Below are 23,100 nucleotides of genomic sequence, written 5' to 3'. Positions count from 1 at the left end.
TTGCTCTGATACCTGATGGCTATATTGCAAAAGTGCTGCCTGACTGGCTCTCCATGTCGGTGGCACATAAAAAGCACCATCCAAACGTGGTTGATGCCAGTGCCGCCTGCCTGGTTCCCATGCTGGTGGCACATAAAAAGCAACCACTACACTCTTGGAGTGTTTGGCATTAGGAAGGGCATCCAACTGTAGAAACCCTGCCAAATCAGATTGGAGCCTGGTGCAGCCTCTTGACTCTCCAGTCTGCAGTCAAACTATTCAACCCATGCCAGCATGGAAAATAGACATTAAACGATGATGATGATTTCTCTCACTGTACCTGAACTCAAAATAGTCTTTCATTTCAATGGACTTAGTTCAATATCTTTTGTAAGGTCATGGTCTTGATTCCTAGATTGGGCAGTGTATTCTGTTTTTGAGTAAAATACTTCATTTTACATTACTCCACAACTGTAAATGAGTTCCAGCAACAGTTAGGAAGTTAACCCTGCAAAGGACTAGCATCCCATTCAGCGGGTGTGTTGTAATCTCAGTCTCTTTTATACCATTGAAACCAGATTAAGTTTTGGCTTCATGATTCCTAGGGCTCGTAACAGGGCTAAGTCTCAATCTCATAAGGTGGTACGAAACTAGATCAATTATGAAATGGTTTGAAGTATTCATCTGAAAAAGACTCTTGACTAAGCTGTAGAAAAACAGTTTAGGAATTGGTAAGTTTATATTTAGACGATATGTGGTTTTGGGTGGTGGTTTTCCTTCTATAACTCCCTCTATCACAGAGTAGACGTTCCAGCAATATTCTGCAGGTAAACATTAAATCCAAGATTTCTAAAATAAGAAGAAATGAAAGTTATGACTCAAATGCATTTCACAATTGCAGATAAACTACAACCAAAAGTTGAAACTTGGCCATCAGGAATTTATCGTCATCATCACAATTTAATGTCCATTTTGCATGCTGACATGGGTTGGACAGTTTGACAGGAGCTGGCAAGCTAGAGAGATGCACCAGACTCCAGTTGTCTGTTTTGGCATGGTTTCTATAGCTGGATGCCCTTCCTAATGCCAACCACTCTACAGAGTGTACTGGGTGACTCAGCAACAAGGAGATGTTTGTGTGTATGTATATATATATATATATATATATATATAAATAAATAAATATATATATATATATAAATAAATAAATATATATATATATATATATATATATATATATATATATATATATATATATATATTCATATTCTTGTCACTGGGTCTGGAGGAAAAAACAGTGTCCATGACCTTTACAGTCTCTTCAGAATCGGTGAGGTTGATTATGCTAACTCCTATTACTGCAGAAAGCAGTTTTATATACCAATATATCTTTCGCTAAAGGATGTCATACTTGTAACTATTTTCTGTTGAGTTGAGTTTGAGATAACATGAATTGAAGAAAATCGCAGTTTTATTTTTTTGGTAGATTTAACATCATTACTGAAATAATCAAGACATTTGATTTTGCAGTTAATGTTCGATTTAAATTCTTGCAGATTAGCAGCATCTGCAGCAAAGACAGGAACATAGAAAAGATTCTAAAGCGACAGTCATCTGGGGAAAGAAGGATAAAGCATAGTGATTAGTGTGGTGGAGGTGGGGCACAAGAAGAATAACTAGAGGCAGGGAATGTTTACATGGGTTTAAGGTGCTTCAAATTGGCTTGCTTCCTGTCTTGACAACAAGCACACAACAGAAAACTATCTTGTTTGTGTGTGTGAATGAATGACAAGAGAACAGGAATGTCATAATCAACTTCATTAGCTTACACCTGTTTCTGGTATAAGGTGCCATGCACTCAGGTGAGTGCTTATGCAGCATTTTATAACTTCCTCAGAGCCATTAAAAAGTGTATATACATACATGTATGCACACACACACACACACACACACACACACACTACTATATTTATAAGATATTTTTTTTTACAATGCTATTTCTATTTTTATATTTTCATTTTCTTTTGTCTTCTCATATTCATAATTTCAAAGTATAATAAAAACAATCATTTCCATTGCAGATGTGTACATTTGGAGGTCGGTTTTTGAAAAACGGAGTCTGTTTATTTAACAGAAAAAGTGATTTAGTTCAATCTGCTCTCTATAATGTATTGGAACGACTAAATCATCCGCCTCCACATAAGTAAGTTTCATTTTAAATTGTTTGTTCCTCGTGTATTTCTGTTTAGATGCCAACATATTACGGCTTCTGCAAATATGGAGCTTTGTTTGTAGAGAAATAATACATTTCTAAATCTCTCTGAGAGATTTATACAGTAGTAACACGATAAAGTGGTGATATGTTGTCAACTTAATGTGACAGTTCCATGAAAGGGAAGAATACTACTGCTATTTAGCCCTAGGAAGCACCGCTTCCTGTTGGCCTTGACACATTTCCTGTGTCCTTATGTTTACAAAGGGGGAGATAAGCACCTCCACCCAGCAAGACTTCCAGATTATGTACTTTCAATTTGGACACTTTATAGTTATCATCATCATTTAACATTTAATTTCCCATGCTTCCATGGGTCAGACTTTGTTGAGGCTGGATGCAATAGTTCTCAACCTTATGACCCCTGAGAGTTCACAAGATTTTGTTGCTGAAATTTACCTGCAATAAACTGGTTGTACTTGTGCAATACATAAAATATATTAATTTTTTTTTATGCAGTTCCTAATAATATTTAATTCTAAAAGTATAATAGGATTTTTTTATGACTATGAGGGTCTAACCGAGCAAACCAGGAATCAAAGGGGCTCCATAGGTCAACAATGGTTGAGATCCACTTCTTTAGAGGATGTAATGACCAAATGGAAATTAAGACCAGCCCCATGTGGGAAGGGGAGATAATCTGATGAATTGCCAAGTTTCCAAAGTTGACATGGCATTAAGGAAACACAGACTTGTTGTCTGGAGGTAAGAGGACAGTCACGAACACATGTTTAATGCCCTCAACAGGTGTCATCAGCTGGACTATTGTCCTACCTTATCTCCAGTTATAAAGGGACATAGACTTTTACAAAATTGGTGGTACACATAGCCTGGATAGGCTATCAGCTCATTGTCAAATACACCCACTTGTGATTTCTTCCTCTTACCTTTTAAGATCTTATACTTCCCTGTTATAGGCTGTTGTGATGATGAAGACTTATACTTGTATTTATGTGTGTCCTTTTATCAATATCTATTTGTCAAGCTGTTAAGTTACGAGACATAAAAGAAGTATGATGTCCATTGATTGAAACCAGTGAAATAAAAAGAACACCTTAGGAAGAGATGACCTCTGTCAGGTTAATTCGCTCTAGAATTGGTACATAAACACAAGGTTTTTTTAAGTGGTGCCCTCTGTGTGTTGTTATGAATCTCGTTTATTTTTTTAACCATATTTTGTGGCATGGAAGATGCACCTTGATTTTGGAAATTTTAGAGAAAAGAATTTTTTATGCTTACCAAAGCCCCAACCGTACAATTGATCAGTGCCCAGTTGGGCTCACACTGAATGCCTGATAACAGACAAAACTGGCAGAGAAACCAGCATGCTCATGCCAGTCATTGAGCAAAATCACCAAACAATGGCCATCTGTCTGGTACTTGGCTGCTCTTCATTTTAACTGTCCGGCAATTCTTAAGTAGCATCATGGAAGATGCGTGGTAATTTTCAAACTAGTGTGTCTGTTATGTTGACAAATACAGCAGCAGTTTACTCTATGTGCAGTGAAAAATGTCTTAATTTATCAATAAATGTCTTATTTATCAATGTCACTTTTGTAACATATCCCAAATTGTAGGGTTTGCAATAACCCAAGACTAATAATTAATGTTATTGATAATAAATGATTGTTATATGAGGTCTGATCAAAAAGTATTAGGGACTGTTGCTATGGTAACAGCTAAAGTACACAGAGTGAAGCCATTTGGCACATATGCACCTTGGACTCTGTTGTGCATGCGCATTTGTTATAATGTTCTTCTCACTCACTTTTATTGTTTGTAGCAGTGCTTGGCAGTAAAGTGTGTAGAGAGTGGTCATCTCAAAAAGAAGATAGGGATTCAGCAGTGCAGGGTCTCCTTGATTGTGTCAAGGAAGATGGAAACTGTTTGAAAAGGGTCACAGCAGGTGATGAATTGTGGGTCTATGGCTATAACCCTTTCCTTTTTCCAAAAATCAGTTCCCACTTGAAAGGAACAAGATTTCAAGATGAGGAAATTCAAGAGAATGCTTCAAGGCAACTGCTCACTAACCCCAAAAAGGGGTTCCAGGAATGCTTCCATCAATGGAAACCATGCAGGATATAAAGTGTGTGGCTTCAGAAGGGGACAACTTCAAAGGAGATTAAATGCTGGATTGGTATAAGTTGTTGTTTTCTTTTTATAGCACCAGTCCCCCAATAATACTTTTTGATCAGGTCTCGCACAACTGATAGTGTATCCTTGATAAAAGTTTGAGTACTGCTCTTGAATTCTTCAGCCTTTATAATGTAATTTACTTTTCGGTTCTATTCACAGGAAATTGTGCGTTGAATCCAACTTACCAAAAGAAACGCAGCTCGTCACAAATTCAAAGGACCCTTATGAATTTAATATGGTTGACCCCATGTCTGGAAGCAGCCACAGTTCGAATAGTGTAATTAATTCAACAAACAAAGGTGCTGTAAAGCCCAAATCAAAATCCTCTACCAGCAAATCCTCCAAACCTAAAGACAGTGGTACAAAAAGCCCTGGGCTGCTCTCAACTGTTGCTGGTGGTAATGTAGCCAAACGGAAACGAAGTGGTGGTGGTGGTGGTGGTGGTGGAGGCGGCGGTGGTGTTGTACAAACCGGCCCAGTTTCAGCTGCTACTTCGAACCCTAATTGTACGAATTTTTCCAACAATGTAATGAACATGTCAGTTTACAGTCCGAATAACACAGTTGCAGCCTTTGCGTACCCCAATGTTAATTTAAGCAGTACCACCCTCAGCCACTTCAATGCAACTCTCCCAACAGGGAAACAAAACCCTTCCATCGACCCACAATTGACTAAAATCAAAGAATTTGGATTTGTGGTTACGGGTTTTGATTCACGGCAAGGTTTGGTTAACGGACAATATATAAATATTGCCTGCATGGCCGATTCGGTCATGACGCAGGTGCCAACACAAGATGAACGTTGTAGCGGCAGCAACAGTATCAAACGTAATCACAATGGAAGTGTGAAAAGTTCATGTGCTGGTAACAAAACTTCAAACATGCTGGATTCTTCTTCCTCCTCCTCTTCTTCTTCTTCTTCCTCCTCCTCTTCTTCATCTTCTCAGTCAGTATCAAGCAACAGCCTTTATGCCACCATGCCACGGAACACTACCATGTTTATGGATGCAGGCTCTGTGCTGACCTCCGTATCATTAGGAGCGGCAGCATCCAATACTGTTGTCTCGTTAAGTAACAGCACTCAGTCACCCACTCTACCAAGTCCCTCGACGACCCCAAGTCCACATCTCAGATCAGTAAGTATACAACCACACGTGTCACACTAGAAATAATTCCACATTTGTACCATCTCCACAGAAATTGTTTAAAAATTACAGAAAGAAAGGGAAAAAAAAAAAAAGACGCAACTATACATTGTCATGTGATTGAAAAGCCTAGGCACAGTGATAGGTAGATCTACTCTTTCCATCTCTGTGTTCTACCATAATCCACTAGATATGTAAAAGCCATTCTTTGCCACAAATGGCAGTTTTCTTTGTTATTCTATCTTTTTTTTTCCTTTTTTTTTTTTTTGTTATAGCTTTCAACTAAATTTCCTACTCCATGGTTTAGTACGAGAAAATCAATATACCAAGAAATAATGTGTGTGTGTATTCATGTATATTAGTGTGTGTGTGTATGTGTATATATATATATATATATACACACACACACACATACATGTGTGTGTGTGTACGTACATTTATGTGTGTGTACGTATGTATGTGTATATATATATCTATGTTATTTATATATTTATCTGTATTTCCATATATATAATATATAGAGATTTTTATGTGTGTGTGTGTATGTGTATATATATATATATATATATATACATGCACACACATTTGTGGGTGTGTCTTCATATGTTTTTATGGATATTTGTGTGTATGTGAGACCTATAAATTAATATGTATATCTATATATGTATGTGTATATATGCAGGTGTGTGTGTGTGTATACATATATTCTTATTTAATAATTCTTGTTACTTGTTTTATTCATTACACTGTGGCCATACAGGGGCACCACACTCAATTAATTAGTCCACCTGTCTCGTTTTGCTAATCTGCAAGGTTTTGTCGGATGTAAAGAAATACAAAGAAAATGTACCAAACCCCCATATTTCTGAGAAAATTTCTTAACCACACAGCCATTCCTCCACACAAATACACACTTACATAGATGCATACACATGTACACATTTTTATTTTTATATACACTTCTTTATATATGTATATATATATTTAGATATCTACATATATATTTATGTATTTATATGTGTGTGTATATATGTAGTGTGTGTGTGTATATACATGCTAATATTGGTATTCTCATCCAAACACTAACCCCTGTGGCACGCTTGAACAATTGTTAAGATTTCTCTTTACATGAAGCCATTGGTAGCCTTATTCCACAAATAAGGTGTGTGTGTGTTTTTATATATATATATATATATATATATATATACTTTTTATTTGTGGATATATATAAAATCGTTTTAATGACCACTTTTTCATGCTTGCATGAGTAGACAGAATTTCTGCAGCTGGATGCCTTCCCTATCACCAACTCACACCTTTCTCCAAGTAATGTAATATTTTGCCATGATTGGACATGTCTTTCATTGAAGACTGGAGAAAAGGTCCCTACTTGCATAATGATGACACTCGTCTACAACCCCTGTCATGCAATGTCACGCATGCACACACTCTCTTGTGATGCACGCTTCTTTCAGTTTCTCTCTACCAAATCCACTTACAAGGCTTTGGTCAGCCCAGGGCTACAGCAGAATTCACTTGGTCTGAGGTCCTGCAGTGTGGAACTGAACACAGAACCATGTGGTTGGGATGCAAGCTTCTTACCATGCTACCACACATTTGACTAAATAAATAAATGTGAATATTTATATACATATAGCAATTGGCTTCGATGTAGCTGCCTTTAACCGACACTTGGAAGGCATTTCCTATCTGAGGCATTTGCAGAAGACACGTGCCCAAGGTGGTGCAGGCAATGGGACCCCATGGTTGTGTAGTAAATACTTGAGCATAAAAGCCCTTCTGTGTGCGTGCGTGCATGCGTGATCTGCTTAAGAGTGTATTGCTTGCTGTTTATGTGGCACCAGCACAAGTGAGGTGACCAAGTAGCTCACAATACAAGATCCCTTGGTTGAATGGAGCTGCTATATGATGCTCTTCCTGTTGCCAACCCTTACCTGTCTCCAAGCAAGGTGATCTTTCCGCCCGGCCTGACAGCTTTTCAGAGATTAGAAACTGACACTGCTTCTATGACAGTGATATGCATTTAAAACTATCACACATTGACAAAACAAAGAGACATTAACACACACACACACACACACACACACACACATACACATACACACACAATAGGTTTCTTTTAGCTTCCATCAGCTGAATCCACTCAGAAGGTTTTGATTGGCCTGGGACTATAACAGAAATCATTAACCAACGGTGCCATACAATGGGACTGAACTTGAAACTATGTGGCTAGTAGGCAGACTTCTTAACTATGCAGCTATGCTTGTGCTTATATGTGTGTGTTGAGATATAGTTTAGTTTTGTGTGTGAGTGAATGTGTGTGTGTGTATGAAGCAAGATGGAATGAACTGGTTTTAATCACAAAGCACAACAATTGTTTCTGTGCATTGGTAACAGCTGTTGCTGAGTTTTCCATATTGTACTATAGCATAAGATATTATGTAAATAAATATGATCCAGCATTAGCTGTGTACCCACACATCATCAGGTAAGTGGCTTTGCGAGCACTCTGTGTGTGTGTGTGTGTATGTGTGTGTACATGCACACACACATAATCACATTTCAATAGTTTTGGAAGCTAATGACATACCTGTTCAGTAAGTTAGAACATTTCCGAAGTAAATACACATTAGAAATGATATATATAAGTTCAGTGTTCATCAGCAGAGAAAAACGATCACACCATGCCAACATGTATGAATGTGCATTGGATTTGAGCTTGTAAAGTGGTCCTAACACCAACCACTTTGCAGTGTGGCAAACACCCAGTCCACCTTGTAAAGTGGTTGGCATTAGGAAAGGTATCCAGCTGTAGAAAGCATGCTAAAGCAGACATTGGAACTCAAAGCAGTCCTTAAACACATCAGGTCCTGTCAAACCATCCAATCCATGCTAAGCATGGAGCACAGACAAATAATAATGATGATGATTGTGTGTGTGTCTACACATTTGTGTATGTGGTAGATGAGTGTACCAGTGAATATTGCATGCTGCATAAAAGATTGTGTAGATACTCTCCCACACTGGCCTCTTGGCAGTATTTTTAGCTGACTTTTATGTAGTTCTGGTTGAAAATATTTTCCTACTTTTCAATTTATTTAGTAGCATTATTTCCCCATTTCTTTAATCCTTGATAATACTACTTCTCTCTCTCTTTCTCTCTCTTTCTCTCTCTCTCTCTCTGTATTTTTCATTTTTCTCTGTTCAATAAAACATAACATTAGCATGAAATACTTTGAAATACATCTAGAAAGTAAATTGCATCACTCTTTTCATAATGAAATGTTGAGAGGATTTCAGAAATCTTTGCTAAATATGTTAGCCTCATCTATTTTAAAATCATTCTGATTGGACTTTTGATAAGCATATTCCTACCACACTCTTATCACTTACCCATCCATTTGTCATCCCTCTCTTCTCTCTTCTTGTCTACTTGTATTACCATTCTGTTACTCTTCATCGCCCTCATCACTGCTCATCTGCCCTTCCCGACCTTGCCTACTTATTCACTCGGAGGGGGGGGTACCTATTCTTCATTATGTTTACTGCCTCACTCATTCCTCCATCTCTCACTCCCCCATACACTCTTTCAACCTCCATTCCCTTGCTTCCTTCCTTCCCTCCCCCCTTTCTGCTCGCCTCATACCTTGGGGGTCCACCCAGACACCTCATCACTCTTATTTTTATCTCTTCCCAGTTTCACCTCGATTAACCCCACCCTCTCTTCTAAAATGTGAGCAACCATGTTGCTCCTTTACAACAAGAAATTTGTTCTACTCTGGGCCCCTAACCCCTTCAGCCCCTAGCATAAAGCTACCCTTTTCAGGATTTGTAGTCCTGCCAGATGCATGGTACTGGAGCCATGGAAAAAAGCACCCAGTACAAGCAATAAAGTGGTTGGCATTAGGAATGGCATCCAGAAACCATATCTAAGTGGACAGCCCAAGGAACACTAGTGTTAAATGGTGATGAGGATAAAGATACACAAACAGACACACCCACTTATTGGCACACATTTTCGTTTACTCATTTTGTCTTTTTATCCTCCTCCTTCTCATCATCATTTAATGTTTGCTTTCCATGCTGGCATGGGTTGGACGGTTTGACTGGATTTGGTAAGCCAGAGTTGCACCAGGATCCAATCTGATTTGGCATGGTTTCTGTGGCTGGATGCCCTTCCTGACGCTAACCACTCCAAGAGTGTAACGGGTGCTTTTTACGTGCCACCAGCATTGGTGTTTAATTTATTACAATGAAAAGGCAAGATGCATTCAACAATGAAACGAGGAAATTAAGATAGATGAGCTCAACAAAGCCTTTATGATATGTCTCTAAACACATCATCATTTTGAAGCTGTTGTTTGTGTGAGATTGACTGAATTTCATTTTGTAACTGTACCACATCCTCATCTCAATGTAGGAAAGAGTAAAATTGTGTGTGCAAGTGTCCCCCCACACACGCACACAGACAGACAAGCATGGCGGTGTGGTTAAGAAGTTTTCTTCAGGGTCACATGGCTTGGGGTTCAGTCCCCATCATATGAACGTTGTTGACTGACATTTTTATACCATAGCCATAAGTTGACTGATACTTTCTGTGTGAAATTAATAGAAATTGAAGAAGCTTGTTGCATATCTATATCTAGCTTTCAATATATTTATGTGTGAGTCTGTTTGTATTTCTTGTCTGATTGTTGATTGTAAACAAAAGGCTCATTCAAACAGTGCTGTTTGTTTCTAGTTCCCTATCTAATTACTGGTTATTATTATTCACTAGCCCAAGAGATTATTACCTCCTTAGAAACAGCTGAGGTTTGGCAATAGGAAGAGCATTCAGCTAAAGAGGATCTACCTCAACAAATTCTATCAGACCCAAACTAGCGTGGAGAAATGGACTTTAACATGATGATCATCAGACAAACACACACACGCGCATCCACTTAAATGTGGATTCTTATACAGACGCATCCATGGTCAAATTATTTCAATGTTTGGTTGGTTAAACCTGAAGTCGCAGCTGTCATTTCCCTGCATGGCATTCTTGGAGAAGGTTGTCTTTTATGATAGTTGTGGGTCAACACATGCCACATTATCTAAATTTCTCAGACACACCACACAACATGCAGTAACCCGGTTAAAGGGTCTCCTCTTGTAGGTCACTCACAGTAATGCTGTCTTATGATGGGAGTTTGAGTGCCTTTGTAGTACTCAGCCACATACACTCAGTGTGTAGATAATTCTGTTGACCAAACATTTTGACTCCCATTTGTGAACATTTTCAAATTTGTTTACTTTTTTACTTGTGCATGTGTGTGTATTCATATTTGTGTATGAATATATGTATAATTTAGACATATGTGTGTTTGTATGTACTCAGACTTATATTTGTATGTATATATATATATATTGAGTATAACCGACCGAAAGTGCAATGACCCTCTGGAACTCGACTGAGGATAGGAAGCTCCGAATGACCCGTCCTTGTTTTTCCTGTCCTTTTTTTGTATCATCTAACTGTCCGGATGTTTTGTTGTCGCCTGTTGCATTCTTGTTCCATTTTTTTTGTCTTATATATATATATATATATATATATATATATATATATATATATATATATATACATATATATATATATATATATATATATATATATATATATATATATATATATATATATATATATAAACATAATTAAGCGATCAGCAAACATTTGCTTCACCACATACCGAAGTTCAGAAATAGCAGCTAAAAAAGCTGAGACTCCAACAGATAGCATTACTTGTAAATGGTTAGTTTTCATTTGTTTTTTCTTCTTGTTTTTGCCTTTGTGAGTTACAAGTAATGCTATCTGTTGGAGTCTCAGCTTTTTTAGCTACTATTTCTGAACTTTGGTATGTGGTGAAGCAAATGTTTGCTGATCCCTTAATTATGTTTATAATATACCGAAGGGCTTGGTAAAAATTATTAATTGTTGATTTATTAATAAATTAATAAATTGATAAACCTTTACCCTTTTAATTGTATATATATATATATATATATATAGCAATATGTGTGTGTGTGTGTGTGTGTCTGTCTGTTTACATGTGTATACATGTGCCTATAAGTAAATATGTGTGTTGACCACGAGTTGACAATAGCTTTACCTCTACTCTCAGTAGTAGTCATTTCATTATCGTTAAACTTGCTGTCAAATGAATGCAGTCTTGATGTAGCACTCTGCTAATATTCCTATATTTTGAACCATTATGGCCATCATCAGTCACAATTGACATGTTCATGTTCATGTGTACCATGCCTTTGTCTTTGGTAAACAAACCTTTGCTAGTTGCAGGATAGTTGCCTATCTGTGAAGCAAAGTCTCGGTACTTATTCATCTAACCCATGCTGACCTGGAAAAATGAAGAGGGAGAAAACAAAAAAATGATTGAATGAAAATATATATAACAGACAGAAATAATGGGTTATATACAGAAATACAGTATCAATCACAAAACTTTTCTTGTTAGCCTGATGTATTTTTATCTACAGAGAGTTAAAGAAATATTTCACTTGGGTTATTAATCCCTCATTAATCCCTTTTTGTTTTGATACATATCAAAACACATTGTTTTGATATGTATCAAATACACACATTGTAAAGGGAGGCAACCTATTTTTCACAGAAGAGACTGGACGCGAACAGCTTCACTTGTAAGATGATGCTTGTTTACAACCATCTCGTGATGTCAGGACAATAAGTGCGCTTGCATGCACGCACACACACACACAACAGACTTCTTACACTTTCTGTCTACCAAATTCACTTATAAATATATATATATGTATATACTCACACACATATACACATGCGTGCGTGCGTGCATATATTTGTGTATCTATTGTGGGTCAGTGTTTCTGTGGAGCAATGTCCAATATTGTTGTGATGGTCACCTTAACAGGAGAAAACTCAGACTAGATACGACCAAGTTTACCTTTAAGCAGATATAGACATCAATAATGATAGGTGTGAATGACATTGGAATAGGTGAAATAAGTCAACATGGCATGGGATTTGGTGCTACTCAAGACCAGATGCCATATGTGCGTACTCTTTGTCTTGTTCTGCATGTGTTCCAGTATCTTCTTTAAACCATAATATGTTGGTCGCTCCTTAGCAAGTTGCCCTCAAACCTGAACACATCCAAAGATTCCTTTCATTGAGGACAACTTGAAATTCTACAACATGAGAGACAGCTGCCTATAATGACTTGTGCATGTGTATAATGTATCCATGTGTATATATATTGTATGCATGTTTGTATTTGTGTGTATAGATCGCTAGCCACTACACTTTTTTATTTTCTCTCCTTGTTTCTTTCTGTGTTCCTTTCTGTGGAAGAGCATAGGCTCGAAACATTAAAGACTTCTTCACTTCCCGAGCATTAAACTAATACATCTGTTTGTTGTCTACACCACCTGTCTTTGTCTTTTGTTTTTTTGTGAATTCTCCCCCTATATATGTGTGCGTGTGTGTGTTTGTACATGAATGTACAAATATGTATCATATGTGGCTATGTACATATACTACATATATTTATGTGCTAATGTGTGTGTATATAGGTGTAGTATGGCCACAAAAGAAACTCACTACTTGTTCATTATGAACACTACTTGTTCATCTTGAACAATTGTCACTGTCTGGTGTCCCTGCTCAACCCAGACATTGTGAATTGGCTAGACACAACCGGAATTAAAGCACCATTGCATTGATTGTATATAGAAAATTAAAAGAGCAGACCTATAACACCGGATCACTGTGCCTGAGTATTATGTTAAGGGTACATGTATCTGTGGAATGTTCAGTCCCTTGCATGTTAATTCAGTGGTCCTGGTGGGCCCCGGTGATCAAACAATTGAACACTCATGGTAAATAATCCTGACGGAGATCCATTTGTATGCATAAAGAGCTCAGACTCTCCAAGCAAAGGCATCAATCATTGCTGTGCATTTCTCCTACACATTTCATGGTTTCAACAAAGGAGACACATTACATACCCTGAAAAACTGTTGATGAGGTTATCAAAAGCTGGTCCCATGTAGAAAGCACACACTACACACTGTAAAGTAATTGATGTTCGGAAGAGCATCCAGCTGAAGGAACCATACTAAAACAGACAGTTGAGCTTGGCTCAGTCCTCTGGCTCACTAGTTCCTTACAAACCACCCAACCCATGCCAACATGGAAAACAGATGTAAAATGATGATGATGATAATGACGATGATCTTCATCAAGCTTCATCCAAAGCATTCAGATGCTCCAACTAAAGGAATTTCCAATCAGAGTCGAACCCTTTCAGAGAGGGTCCAGATTAGTTGCTATTTCACTTTGTGATTTGCTGGAGTGCATATCCTTTGGTTGAAATTTTGACCCCATCCAACACAATGGACTTCCTATCAAGCAGTAGTGATCAACATGCCAGTGGAGCCTGTCTGTATCTCTCTTGGTTTGACTATGGTGACGATCTTGCCCTCAACTCATCAAGTGTGTGTGTTGTACAAAATTTTAAAGCTGTTGTTCAGTTTGTTTCTCAATATGATGAAAACTGAGTACGTGTGTGTGTGTGAATATATACTGAGTCTGTATGTGTGTGTGTGTATGCATAGGCATGCACATGTCTATACTCACATATACATACATATATATGCATGGATGTATATACACAGCTGTGGACATGTATATAGATATATTTACATTTGGAAATTTAGTCATATATATGTTTATATATATAATATGCACACACAAACAGATACACATACACACATTTTTCCTTTTTTAAGGTTTCAAGGAATATTGATTTTCACATATTAATTCCATGTGATAACAAATCTTCCTGTCTGGTTCTACGGTTTTACAAAGATAATCTCTCTCTCTCTCTCTCTCTCTCTCTCTCTCTCTCAACATCAAATTTATGCTTCAATTTAATGTGATTTTCATTTAATGTTAAAGTGATTTATGTCCACATATGCAATTAATTATAAGGCACTATATATATATATACATATATATATATATATATATATATATATATATATATATATATATATATAGTATTATACTACATAAATATACTTATATGAAACATCTATCTTCTATTTATATAATCCTGTATGTGTGCGTGTGTGTGTGTGTGTGTGTGTGTGTGTGTGTGTGTAAAGCTTGAGTATTTATCAATTCTTCATCTTCACCATAGTCACCATCATTATCATCATTAATATCATCATTTTTTTTTTCTTTTAATTAATTATATATAAAATCAAAGTATTTTCTCATTTTTCACCGAGTAAATTCTAGTTAGTGTATCAAATCTTAAACTTCACCAAAAAAAAAAAAAATAAATAAAACCATTTACAACAAAGAAATTCATTGAAGTGTAATGGGACAGACCATGAAAGCCTTGTGTTTCTTCATAGTCTCATTATTGAAAACGAAACATGAAAGTCGTTAAATTTATTAATTTATAATTTTTATATATAAGGAAGTCAAAAGATAATATATTGTCTATAGTTCTGTAAAAAAAAAAAAAAAATGGTTTGAAATGTCGTTTATTAAGCGTTTCAAATTTGACGAATCAGACATGATGCTCACAGTTAGTGTGGATATCCTTTATCCATCAATTTGTTTTTATTTTATTTTTCTCTCTTTTCTTCTTTTTTTTTTTAATTAAAAATGTATCTGTGGTTTCATCGTGCATCTACAACTGGAAACGACAGAAACACAAATGAAATTTGCTTTAGTAATTTATAATTTATGTCAAATTTTTAACAAAAATTTTTTTCCCTTTGCTTCTAGAACTAAATATGCTTTGTTCCCGACCCCTCCTCCCTTTGCTTGTTATATTTTTTATTTCAACGATGCAGTATTTAATTTTGAAGTACCATTGGCACAGAATTGCCTAATTCTGTTGTGCTTTAATCCATTACATATATAAAGCTTCATCAAAAATGAAAAGGAAAAAAAAAAAAAAAAGAATACCTCGTTAGACGGCTCAAAATAATTTAATGTCTTTTTTTTCCATTCAAATTTTTATGAATTGTAGTTAAATATTTATTAAAATATTTATAAAATGAAACAATATCAAGGTTATCTTCTAGGACCATGTTTGACAACAGTACCTCTGAACAATTCCAGCAACTCTTCAAATATTTTAACTGGATAGCTAAAGCCAGAAAATTCTCTCTGTATGTACGAACGTTTGTGTGTGTGTGTGTGTGTGTGTGTAAGAATGGGTGTGTGCATGAGCATAATTCTATATATATATATATAAAATAACATAATAATATAAATTTCCATCCATCCGAATAAATGTGGCTGGGCTCCTTCCATTTGCTTTGTGTATATGTGTGAAATGTTTTGCTCATTAATGTTTAATAAAAAGTGTTGAAGTTTTAGTACTGGAAACCCATTAATCAACAGTGCCTTTCTCTCTCTCTCTCTCTCTCTCTCTCTCTCTCTCTCTCTCTCTCTCTCATTAAGGATAAGCGTAGCTTAATTTATTCAAAAAACAATTGCTGTGGTCTAATGCAGAAAAAAAAAAAATACTTGTATATATGTATGTATTATAGAATAAGATATGAACTTAGAGTTATAAGGCATCAAGTCATTTATAACATGCTTATATAGAAAAGAATACAAATGTCTTTTTGATATTTTCTTACCTATTGTGTGTGTGTGTGTGTGTGTGTGTGTGTGTACATACACACATACATATACATGTGTGTGCATATGTGTATGTATATATATATAGACATACATATAAACACACATGCACACACTAGTATGTGTGTGTGTGTGTGCGCGTATATATATAGACATACACATATAAACACACACACACACATGTATATTAGATGACAGTTAAGATGCCAGGATCTGCTAATTCTTTGGTGTTTCCCTTCTCATTGTTTCCTCTGATTAATTAAACACATTCCTTCATAAAAATAATTTTACTACTACTACTACTACTACTTTTTATCATTGTTGTCGGGGTCAATTTTGCCTTTTATCCCTCTGGGTGTTAATAAAATAAAGTACCAGTGAAGTAACGGGGGCTGATGGTAGCGACTTACCCCTTTTCCCTCAAAATTACTGGCTCTGAGCCTAAATCAGAAACCATCATTATTATTATTATATTTATTATTATGATTATTATTATTATTATTATTATTATTATTATTATTATTAACCAAATAATCGAAAGTGGTCTGATTTTTATGCCACACACACACACACACACACATAATATATATTTATAAACAATGATCACAAAACATTTGATGATTGCTCGTTCATAGAACTAACCGGAAGGTTTTTCTTTTTAATCTTTAGTGTATTTTCTGGCTTCCAAATTTTATTTTAGAAGATAAAGTAAATTGAACTCCTGTAGCTGAGACAGTAACTAATTGAGGCCTCGTTAGCAGCTCTGGGTTTAATCTTTACCAACGTAGCTAGTGCCAATATGTAAAATGACACTGGAGTACAATGAAAACTGTTCAACTGAACTAATGGTTCCAATATTGTCTCTGATCTATTTATGGCATTGATGAGGGTGAGTAGCAAATAAGGTTAACATTAAACTAGTATAGATTGATATTACTTTTTAGTTTTAAAGAACTTTAGGTAGAAGTCATTCTTCATATTCAATTTCCTTGGGTTTTATTTGTGTAGTTTCTTGTAGTTTTAAATTGTAAAGAAATTAGATTTTTTTTTTTCCCACAAATTTATAAAAATACATGTAACTGCTTGATTCAGAATATAATTTGGCCAAATGTCCAAGGAAGGAAATAGAGACAAAGGCCAGGCAGAAATTGAAGACTTGTCATGCTACAGTGCCTGCAGTTAGTTAAACTCAGTCGCCATTCGATTCCATATCAGTGTATCTTGCCACTCATTAACCGTGCCATTCCTGAAAAACTGAAAAAAAAAATATGAGAAAACATATATATCCATAACAAATCCCAACCAACCAATTTTTAACGCTTGTGGTTTGTACATAACTTCACAATTCTTCTCCAAGATGGTTCAAAAAATGAGAGAACATGGCATATGAGTTGCTATACAACTTGCTCAGTCTATATTTGAATCAGAATTATAACCAAATAAATAAATAAAAAAAGAAAAACTATTGTTCAATTGTCGATACCTCCAGTACCTCAGCGGATCATATGCTAGCTAAACTCAGACTGTGGTATGAGTTCTGGTAAGTTATTCCAACTCTAAGTGCCTCGTACCAATTTCAATATCGCCTGGTGCAAGATACCACTCTGATGCAAATTAATCCTGCTGAATATAGTGTGTGGATGTGTGTGTGTGTGTGTGTGCATATATGTACATATATTCATACACATATACACACATACATCTACAAATACATGCACACACATATACACATACATATGAATGATTTAAGTAGCAGTTTGCAATTTTATATATCTCTTTTGAACATAATGTCTTCAGAACAAGTTCTGAAAATATCAAAATTGAGGAAGCAGATTTATAACCCTGTTAATTACTACAGAAATAATCTATATATTTAAATCTATTTCCTGAAGTATCGAGTAATCTATTTAGTTTGTGAATGACCTTGTTCCCATGAAGAGGCACATTTTAAAAATATATTTTTGTTGGTATACATTATGTTTGTATGCATGCATGTGTGGTGTGTGTGTGTGTGTATGTACTTATATATATATAGATATATATGTATGTTTATACATGGATGTGTGTATATGTGGCATATATCAAAAACATGACTGTATTTACAAAGCCATGAAGCACAAAAGAAAAACCTAAAATCTAGATAGGAAAACGTTAGTGGACAACATGTCCATACTGAACAGAATTACCCACTACAATAAACAGCAATGGATAACACAAAGCTTGTCCACAAATAATGTACATGTCACACACAGCATGAACATGTGACAGTTGATATATCTGAATATTTAAATTCTGCCAATAAAGTCTACAATAAATCAGATATCTACAGCAAAAGAGTCTGTTGCACTCACCATCCTGAAGATGTAGCTGAGGAAGTCTTCAAAATATTGATTTAGGAACTTTTCCAAAGGAATAACAAGAGCCTTGTACAAAAATATTGGAAAACAAGAAAGGTCTTGATGAAAATAGATAAAACTAGAGGAGTCATGTTTTCTCTGTGTGTGTGTGTGTGTGTGTGTGTGGCATTAAAGATTATAAATAAGCAGCAATGCTTTTTGTTTGCAGTTTCTTGCAACAGTTGTTCTGCACCAAGTATGAGGCACTCCCTTGTCACTCTCGCCACCAGAAATGCTGTGAACCAGTGATTGGCCTGTTGGATGCCTGTAACCAACATTTCTTATGGTTCACTAAATGTGATATATAATGTGTATATTTATATGAGAGTGTGCGTGTGTTCATGTAAATAAAGAAATATTACAATGTATGTATATGTTTATGTGTTTTTACCTGTGTGTGTGTGTTTATGAGAAAGAGAAAGCTGTATATGTGTGTATGAGTATACAATGGTTTAAATGTATATGTGTGTATACATACATATATATGTATATATATATGATATGTATATAAGCATGTGTGTATGTTTTAAATACATGACTGCATTCAAGTTTTTTTAGATGTTTTTTTTTTCTTTTTCTTCTTTACTGCCTGTTTGGAACAATAAATTTCCTAAATTCGTATTTGATGTTTCCAGACTTTCTCAGTCTTGGTTTCAGGAATTGAATATATTTGACATTTGTGTTAGTTTCTTAAACACTGTGAACATTTTGAAACATTGAATATGAATTTCGGAACTTGATTATTCCTAAACTAATGGTTAAAAAAAGAAAGCAAAATTTAGGACATGCAAAAAATCTAAAATCAAAAAGATAACTTTTGAACACAGTTGGGTATTTAATGAAACTTGTGTGTGTTATTGTTTGGTCGTTTAGCAGCACCATTTCACTGCCCTCTTTCAATTACATCGTTAACCCATTAATTATATCAAGCTACTCAGTTACTTAATTATTGTTGTAAGTTCAGATGGGAATTTTACTGGCTGTTAATAGTATAATGTAAATTTTGTACCTTGGATATTGACTCCTTTTCTATATTGTTGGGAGTGGTGGGCATGTATAGGTTAAACCTTATGATTTGTACCGACAACTAAAATAGTCAGGTCAGCCTGGCAAAGTCTAAATAAAGTCATGTCTAGTGTAATTTTTTTTTTTTTCTAATATCTACGTAACTAACGAAGTTATTCCCTTAGTAATAAACCCAGTGAAATTCTATCATGCGTGACATTCAAATTTTAAAAATATAATAATAATAATAATAATTATAATGATAATAATGCAAAAATGTCGGCCATTTTACTCCAAAAGAAATTACAAGACAGCTAAATATGTTATTTTGATATATGTCATCATGTAGCGTTCGAAACCTGTGGCAAGCAACATGACCTTTTTCAGGACATTTCCTTTTAATTTATTTCTTCATTCCAAGGGAAAGAAAAAAAAAATGATTTTAAAAAAATATATAAAGACAAAGATTTGGTGGCGTTACAGGTATTGTTTAATATCCCATTAAATATTAATACCATTGTTTTTATCTCTTTGGGCTAGTTATTTTTTTTTTCTCCCATTCCCCTCTGTCCCTCCCACCCCCTTCTTATTATGGTCACTCACCAATATTGTCTCTAAATTTGCTCTGAAATTCAACGATAGTCTAATTGGCAGCTGTGCAATGATTTCTAAGAGTTTATTTCTGAAAAAAATTCGGTTTCTGTGTTAATCCATTTGGGATATTATGGCCAAGTCATTTCAGAGTTTATTTTTTGGCATTGGTGTCATTTTTATTATCTCCCTGTGTCTTTACACCCGCCTGCCCCTTCACAATTACTTCTATGTACCCCCACCCCCCACTCAATAAATGCCGACATGCTACACCTCAACATACACAAACAACACACCAAACACGCAGCATTGTTTCCAGGTAATTTCCAAATGTAAACAACGACGTCCTGTGTCCGGGACTTGAGGACATAAATTTGAAACACTTTTATTACTGACTGAGGGGAAGATAACTCTGCGTGAGAAATCCACTGAGCTGCAGACATGGTGTGTGGCTGTTGTTGCTTGATACAAAAAGTTTTAAAAATAATAAATAAAAAAAAAATAATACAAACTGAAAGAAAAAAAGAGAAAGAAGAAACAAAACAAAACAAAAAAAAAAAAAACTCTTCAGATATGACAAAACCTGTTACTTCCACCATTCCTTCTTCATCCTAAGGTTCTTGCCGCTCATATAATTGGCACCTTTTTACAAAAACAAAAAAAATGCTCAAGTCATTTTCCAAAATGAACTATTTTTCATGTGTCAAATTTTGAATACATTACACATTTTCATCAGATAGCCTTTGCGCTACTGATTGGGGCAGTATGTTTATATTGCTGGTATTTCGTGATAAACGGATGGATGAATGAGTTCACATTTCTTGAAATACCAAATAATAATAATAAAAAAAAAAAATTTGAAAAAAATAAAACTGGAACAAAAAAAATACATAGGTCTGAAAAAATGTATAAATTGTAATATATACAAAATAAGATTCTTATATAAAGAGTTTTCTCTTTTTTTTTTTTTATATATATATATTCTTGAAAGATCTCTCCTGAGGATATTTAGTGATGTTTGCAAGTAACAGTAAATTGATTTTTCATAAGTGTTGTTTTTGTTGTTTATTTACTTGACTGCGCCCATTTGTCTTTCTGATAATGTCCGACTCCCTTCTCTATGAAAATAACATGTGGCCTGAATGTGGAAGAGGGACTAATCCCCCCCTCCCTTCCCACCTTACAAACCACCCTGACTCCTAATATTTCATCCTGATCCCTCTCGTTAAAAAAAATGTTAATCATGCTCAACACAATCTGATATTTTAATCCATTTTTGTTGCTAATTAGTGAAAGAAAAAAAAAATATTGCTGTTAGTTTTGTAAATGCCCCCCTTCAACAGCCTGAGAAATGATAAATAATTATGCCCTATTTTTGCATTAAATTAGTCCCTCGTTCATTGTATGGAAAAAAAAATTGTGAATAAGGGCTTGGATATTGCTCCTAACCCTTTAGCATTCAGATTTCTTTGTCAAATATAATGCTTATTTTATTCGCATTGTTTTGAATTAGGCCTGCATTATCTTATAGCTGTGAGATTTCTGTGATATGACTCTTTACTTTGGGAATGATATTGTAGGGTAGGTGTAAGAAGCTGGATCTGACTGGTTTGAACATAAAGGAGGTAGAGTATTTAGGCTGGATATGGTTGGTTTGAATGCTAAAGGTTTTAAAGAAAAGATAAATGTTTGTAAAGAATGTGTATTGAAAGATTAATTGAAAAGCAGAGTTGTTTAGTTTGATAAAGTTTCACATTTTTTTAGGGGGAAGAAAATAAGAAATTGCTTAAATGTTACTCATATCTTTAATTTCTTAAACTTGGAACCAATTATATACCCAATAGTAAATAAAAGAGCCAATTATAAATGAGACAGTGACTTAAAGCCAATATTTCATAGACAGGGGTGAGAAGGGAGTAGAATAAGTTAAGAGAAAAATTATACAAAATTAAAATATTGTCAAATTTCTCTTCTGTTGTTCACAAAACACGAGATTTGTCTAAATCTTGTTCTCAACCATTTTTTACCTATGGACCCCTTCAATTCCTATTTTACTTGGATGGACCATCATTTGCATGCAAAAACCAATATCAGGTACAATCTAGAGGAATAATAATGCAGATTAACCCTTTAGCATTCAGATTACCCTGTCAAATCTAATCCTTAGTTACGCACATTATTTCGAATTAATCACGCATTATCTCATAGCTTTGACATTTTGATGATGTGATTGTTTATTTTTAGGGTGATATTGTAGGGTAGGTGTGAGAGGTTGGATCTGGCCAGTTTGAACATAAAACTGGTAGAATATTTGGGCTGGATATGGTCGGTTTAAATGCTAAAAAGTTAAAACACCATTTAGAGGATTGATGCATAATCTTCAAAATTTAAATTCATAGATGCAGGTGTGTCTTCGTGGTAAAAGTTTGCTTCCCAACAACCTGGTTCTGAGTTCAGTTCCACTGCATGGCACCTTGGGCAAGTGTCATCTACTATAACCTTGGTCCAACCAAAGCTTTGTGAGTGAATTTGTTACACAGAAACTGACGTATATGTGCGTGCGTGTGCATGTATATATGTCTGTATGACTACCTACCATTGCTTGACAACTGGTGTTGGTTTGTTTACATCTATGTAACTTTGTGGTTTGACAAAAGTGACTGATAGAATAAGTAGCGGGTTTTAGTAAAAAAGAGTACTGGGGTTGATTTGTTCAACTAAAATCTCTTTGAGGCAGTGCCCCAGCATGGACACAGTCCAATGACTGAAACAAGTAGAAGATAAAGATAGATATGTAATGTATAATCAGCTAAAATGATTGTGAAAAGCAACATATTTGAGGTAAAAGCAGAAATGC

The 23,100-nt window shown here is 35.2% G+C and overlaps 1 protein-coding gene across 5 annotated transcripts in view; it reads left to right on the top strand.

Annotated features, from left to right (window-relative positions):
* The window catches only part of LOC128248022 (uncharacterized), a 251,462-nt gene that overhangs the window by 214,171 nt on the left and 14,191 nt on the right, over window positions 1–23,100 (top strand). For all 5 annotated transcript variants that reach the window (XM_089354399.1, XM_089354400.1, XM_089354401.1 and 2 more), the window contains 2 exons: window positions 2,061–2,182; window positions 4,547–5,522. In XM_089354399.1, the coding sequence (XP_089210525.1) occupies window positions 2,061–2,182; window positions 4,547–5,522 (1,098 nt within the window). The remainder of the gene's footprint in view (window positions 1–2,060; window positions 2,183–4,546; window positions 5,523–23,100) is intronic.

The sequence above is a fragment of the Octopus bimaculoides genome, chromosome 6 (assembly GCF_046866305.1).
Source record: "Octopus bimaculoides isolate indiv1 chromosome 6, ASM4686630v1, whole genome shotgun sequence".
In the NCBI taxonomy this organism is placed as follows: domain Eukaryota; kingdom Metazoa; phylum Mollusca; class Cephalopoda; order Octopoda; family Octopodidae; genus Octopus; species Octopus bimaculoides.
Note: the sequence above shows the minus strand (reverse complement) of the source record. Positions and strands in the feature narration are given on the sequence as shown.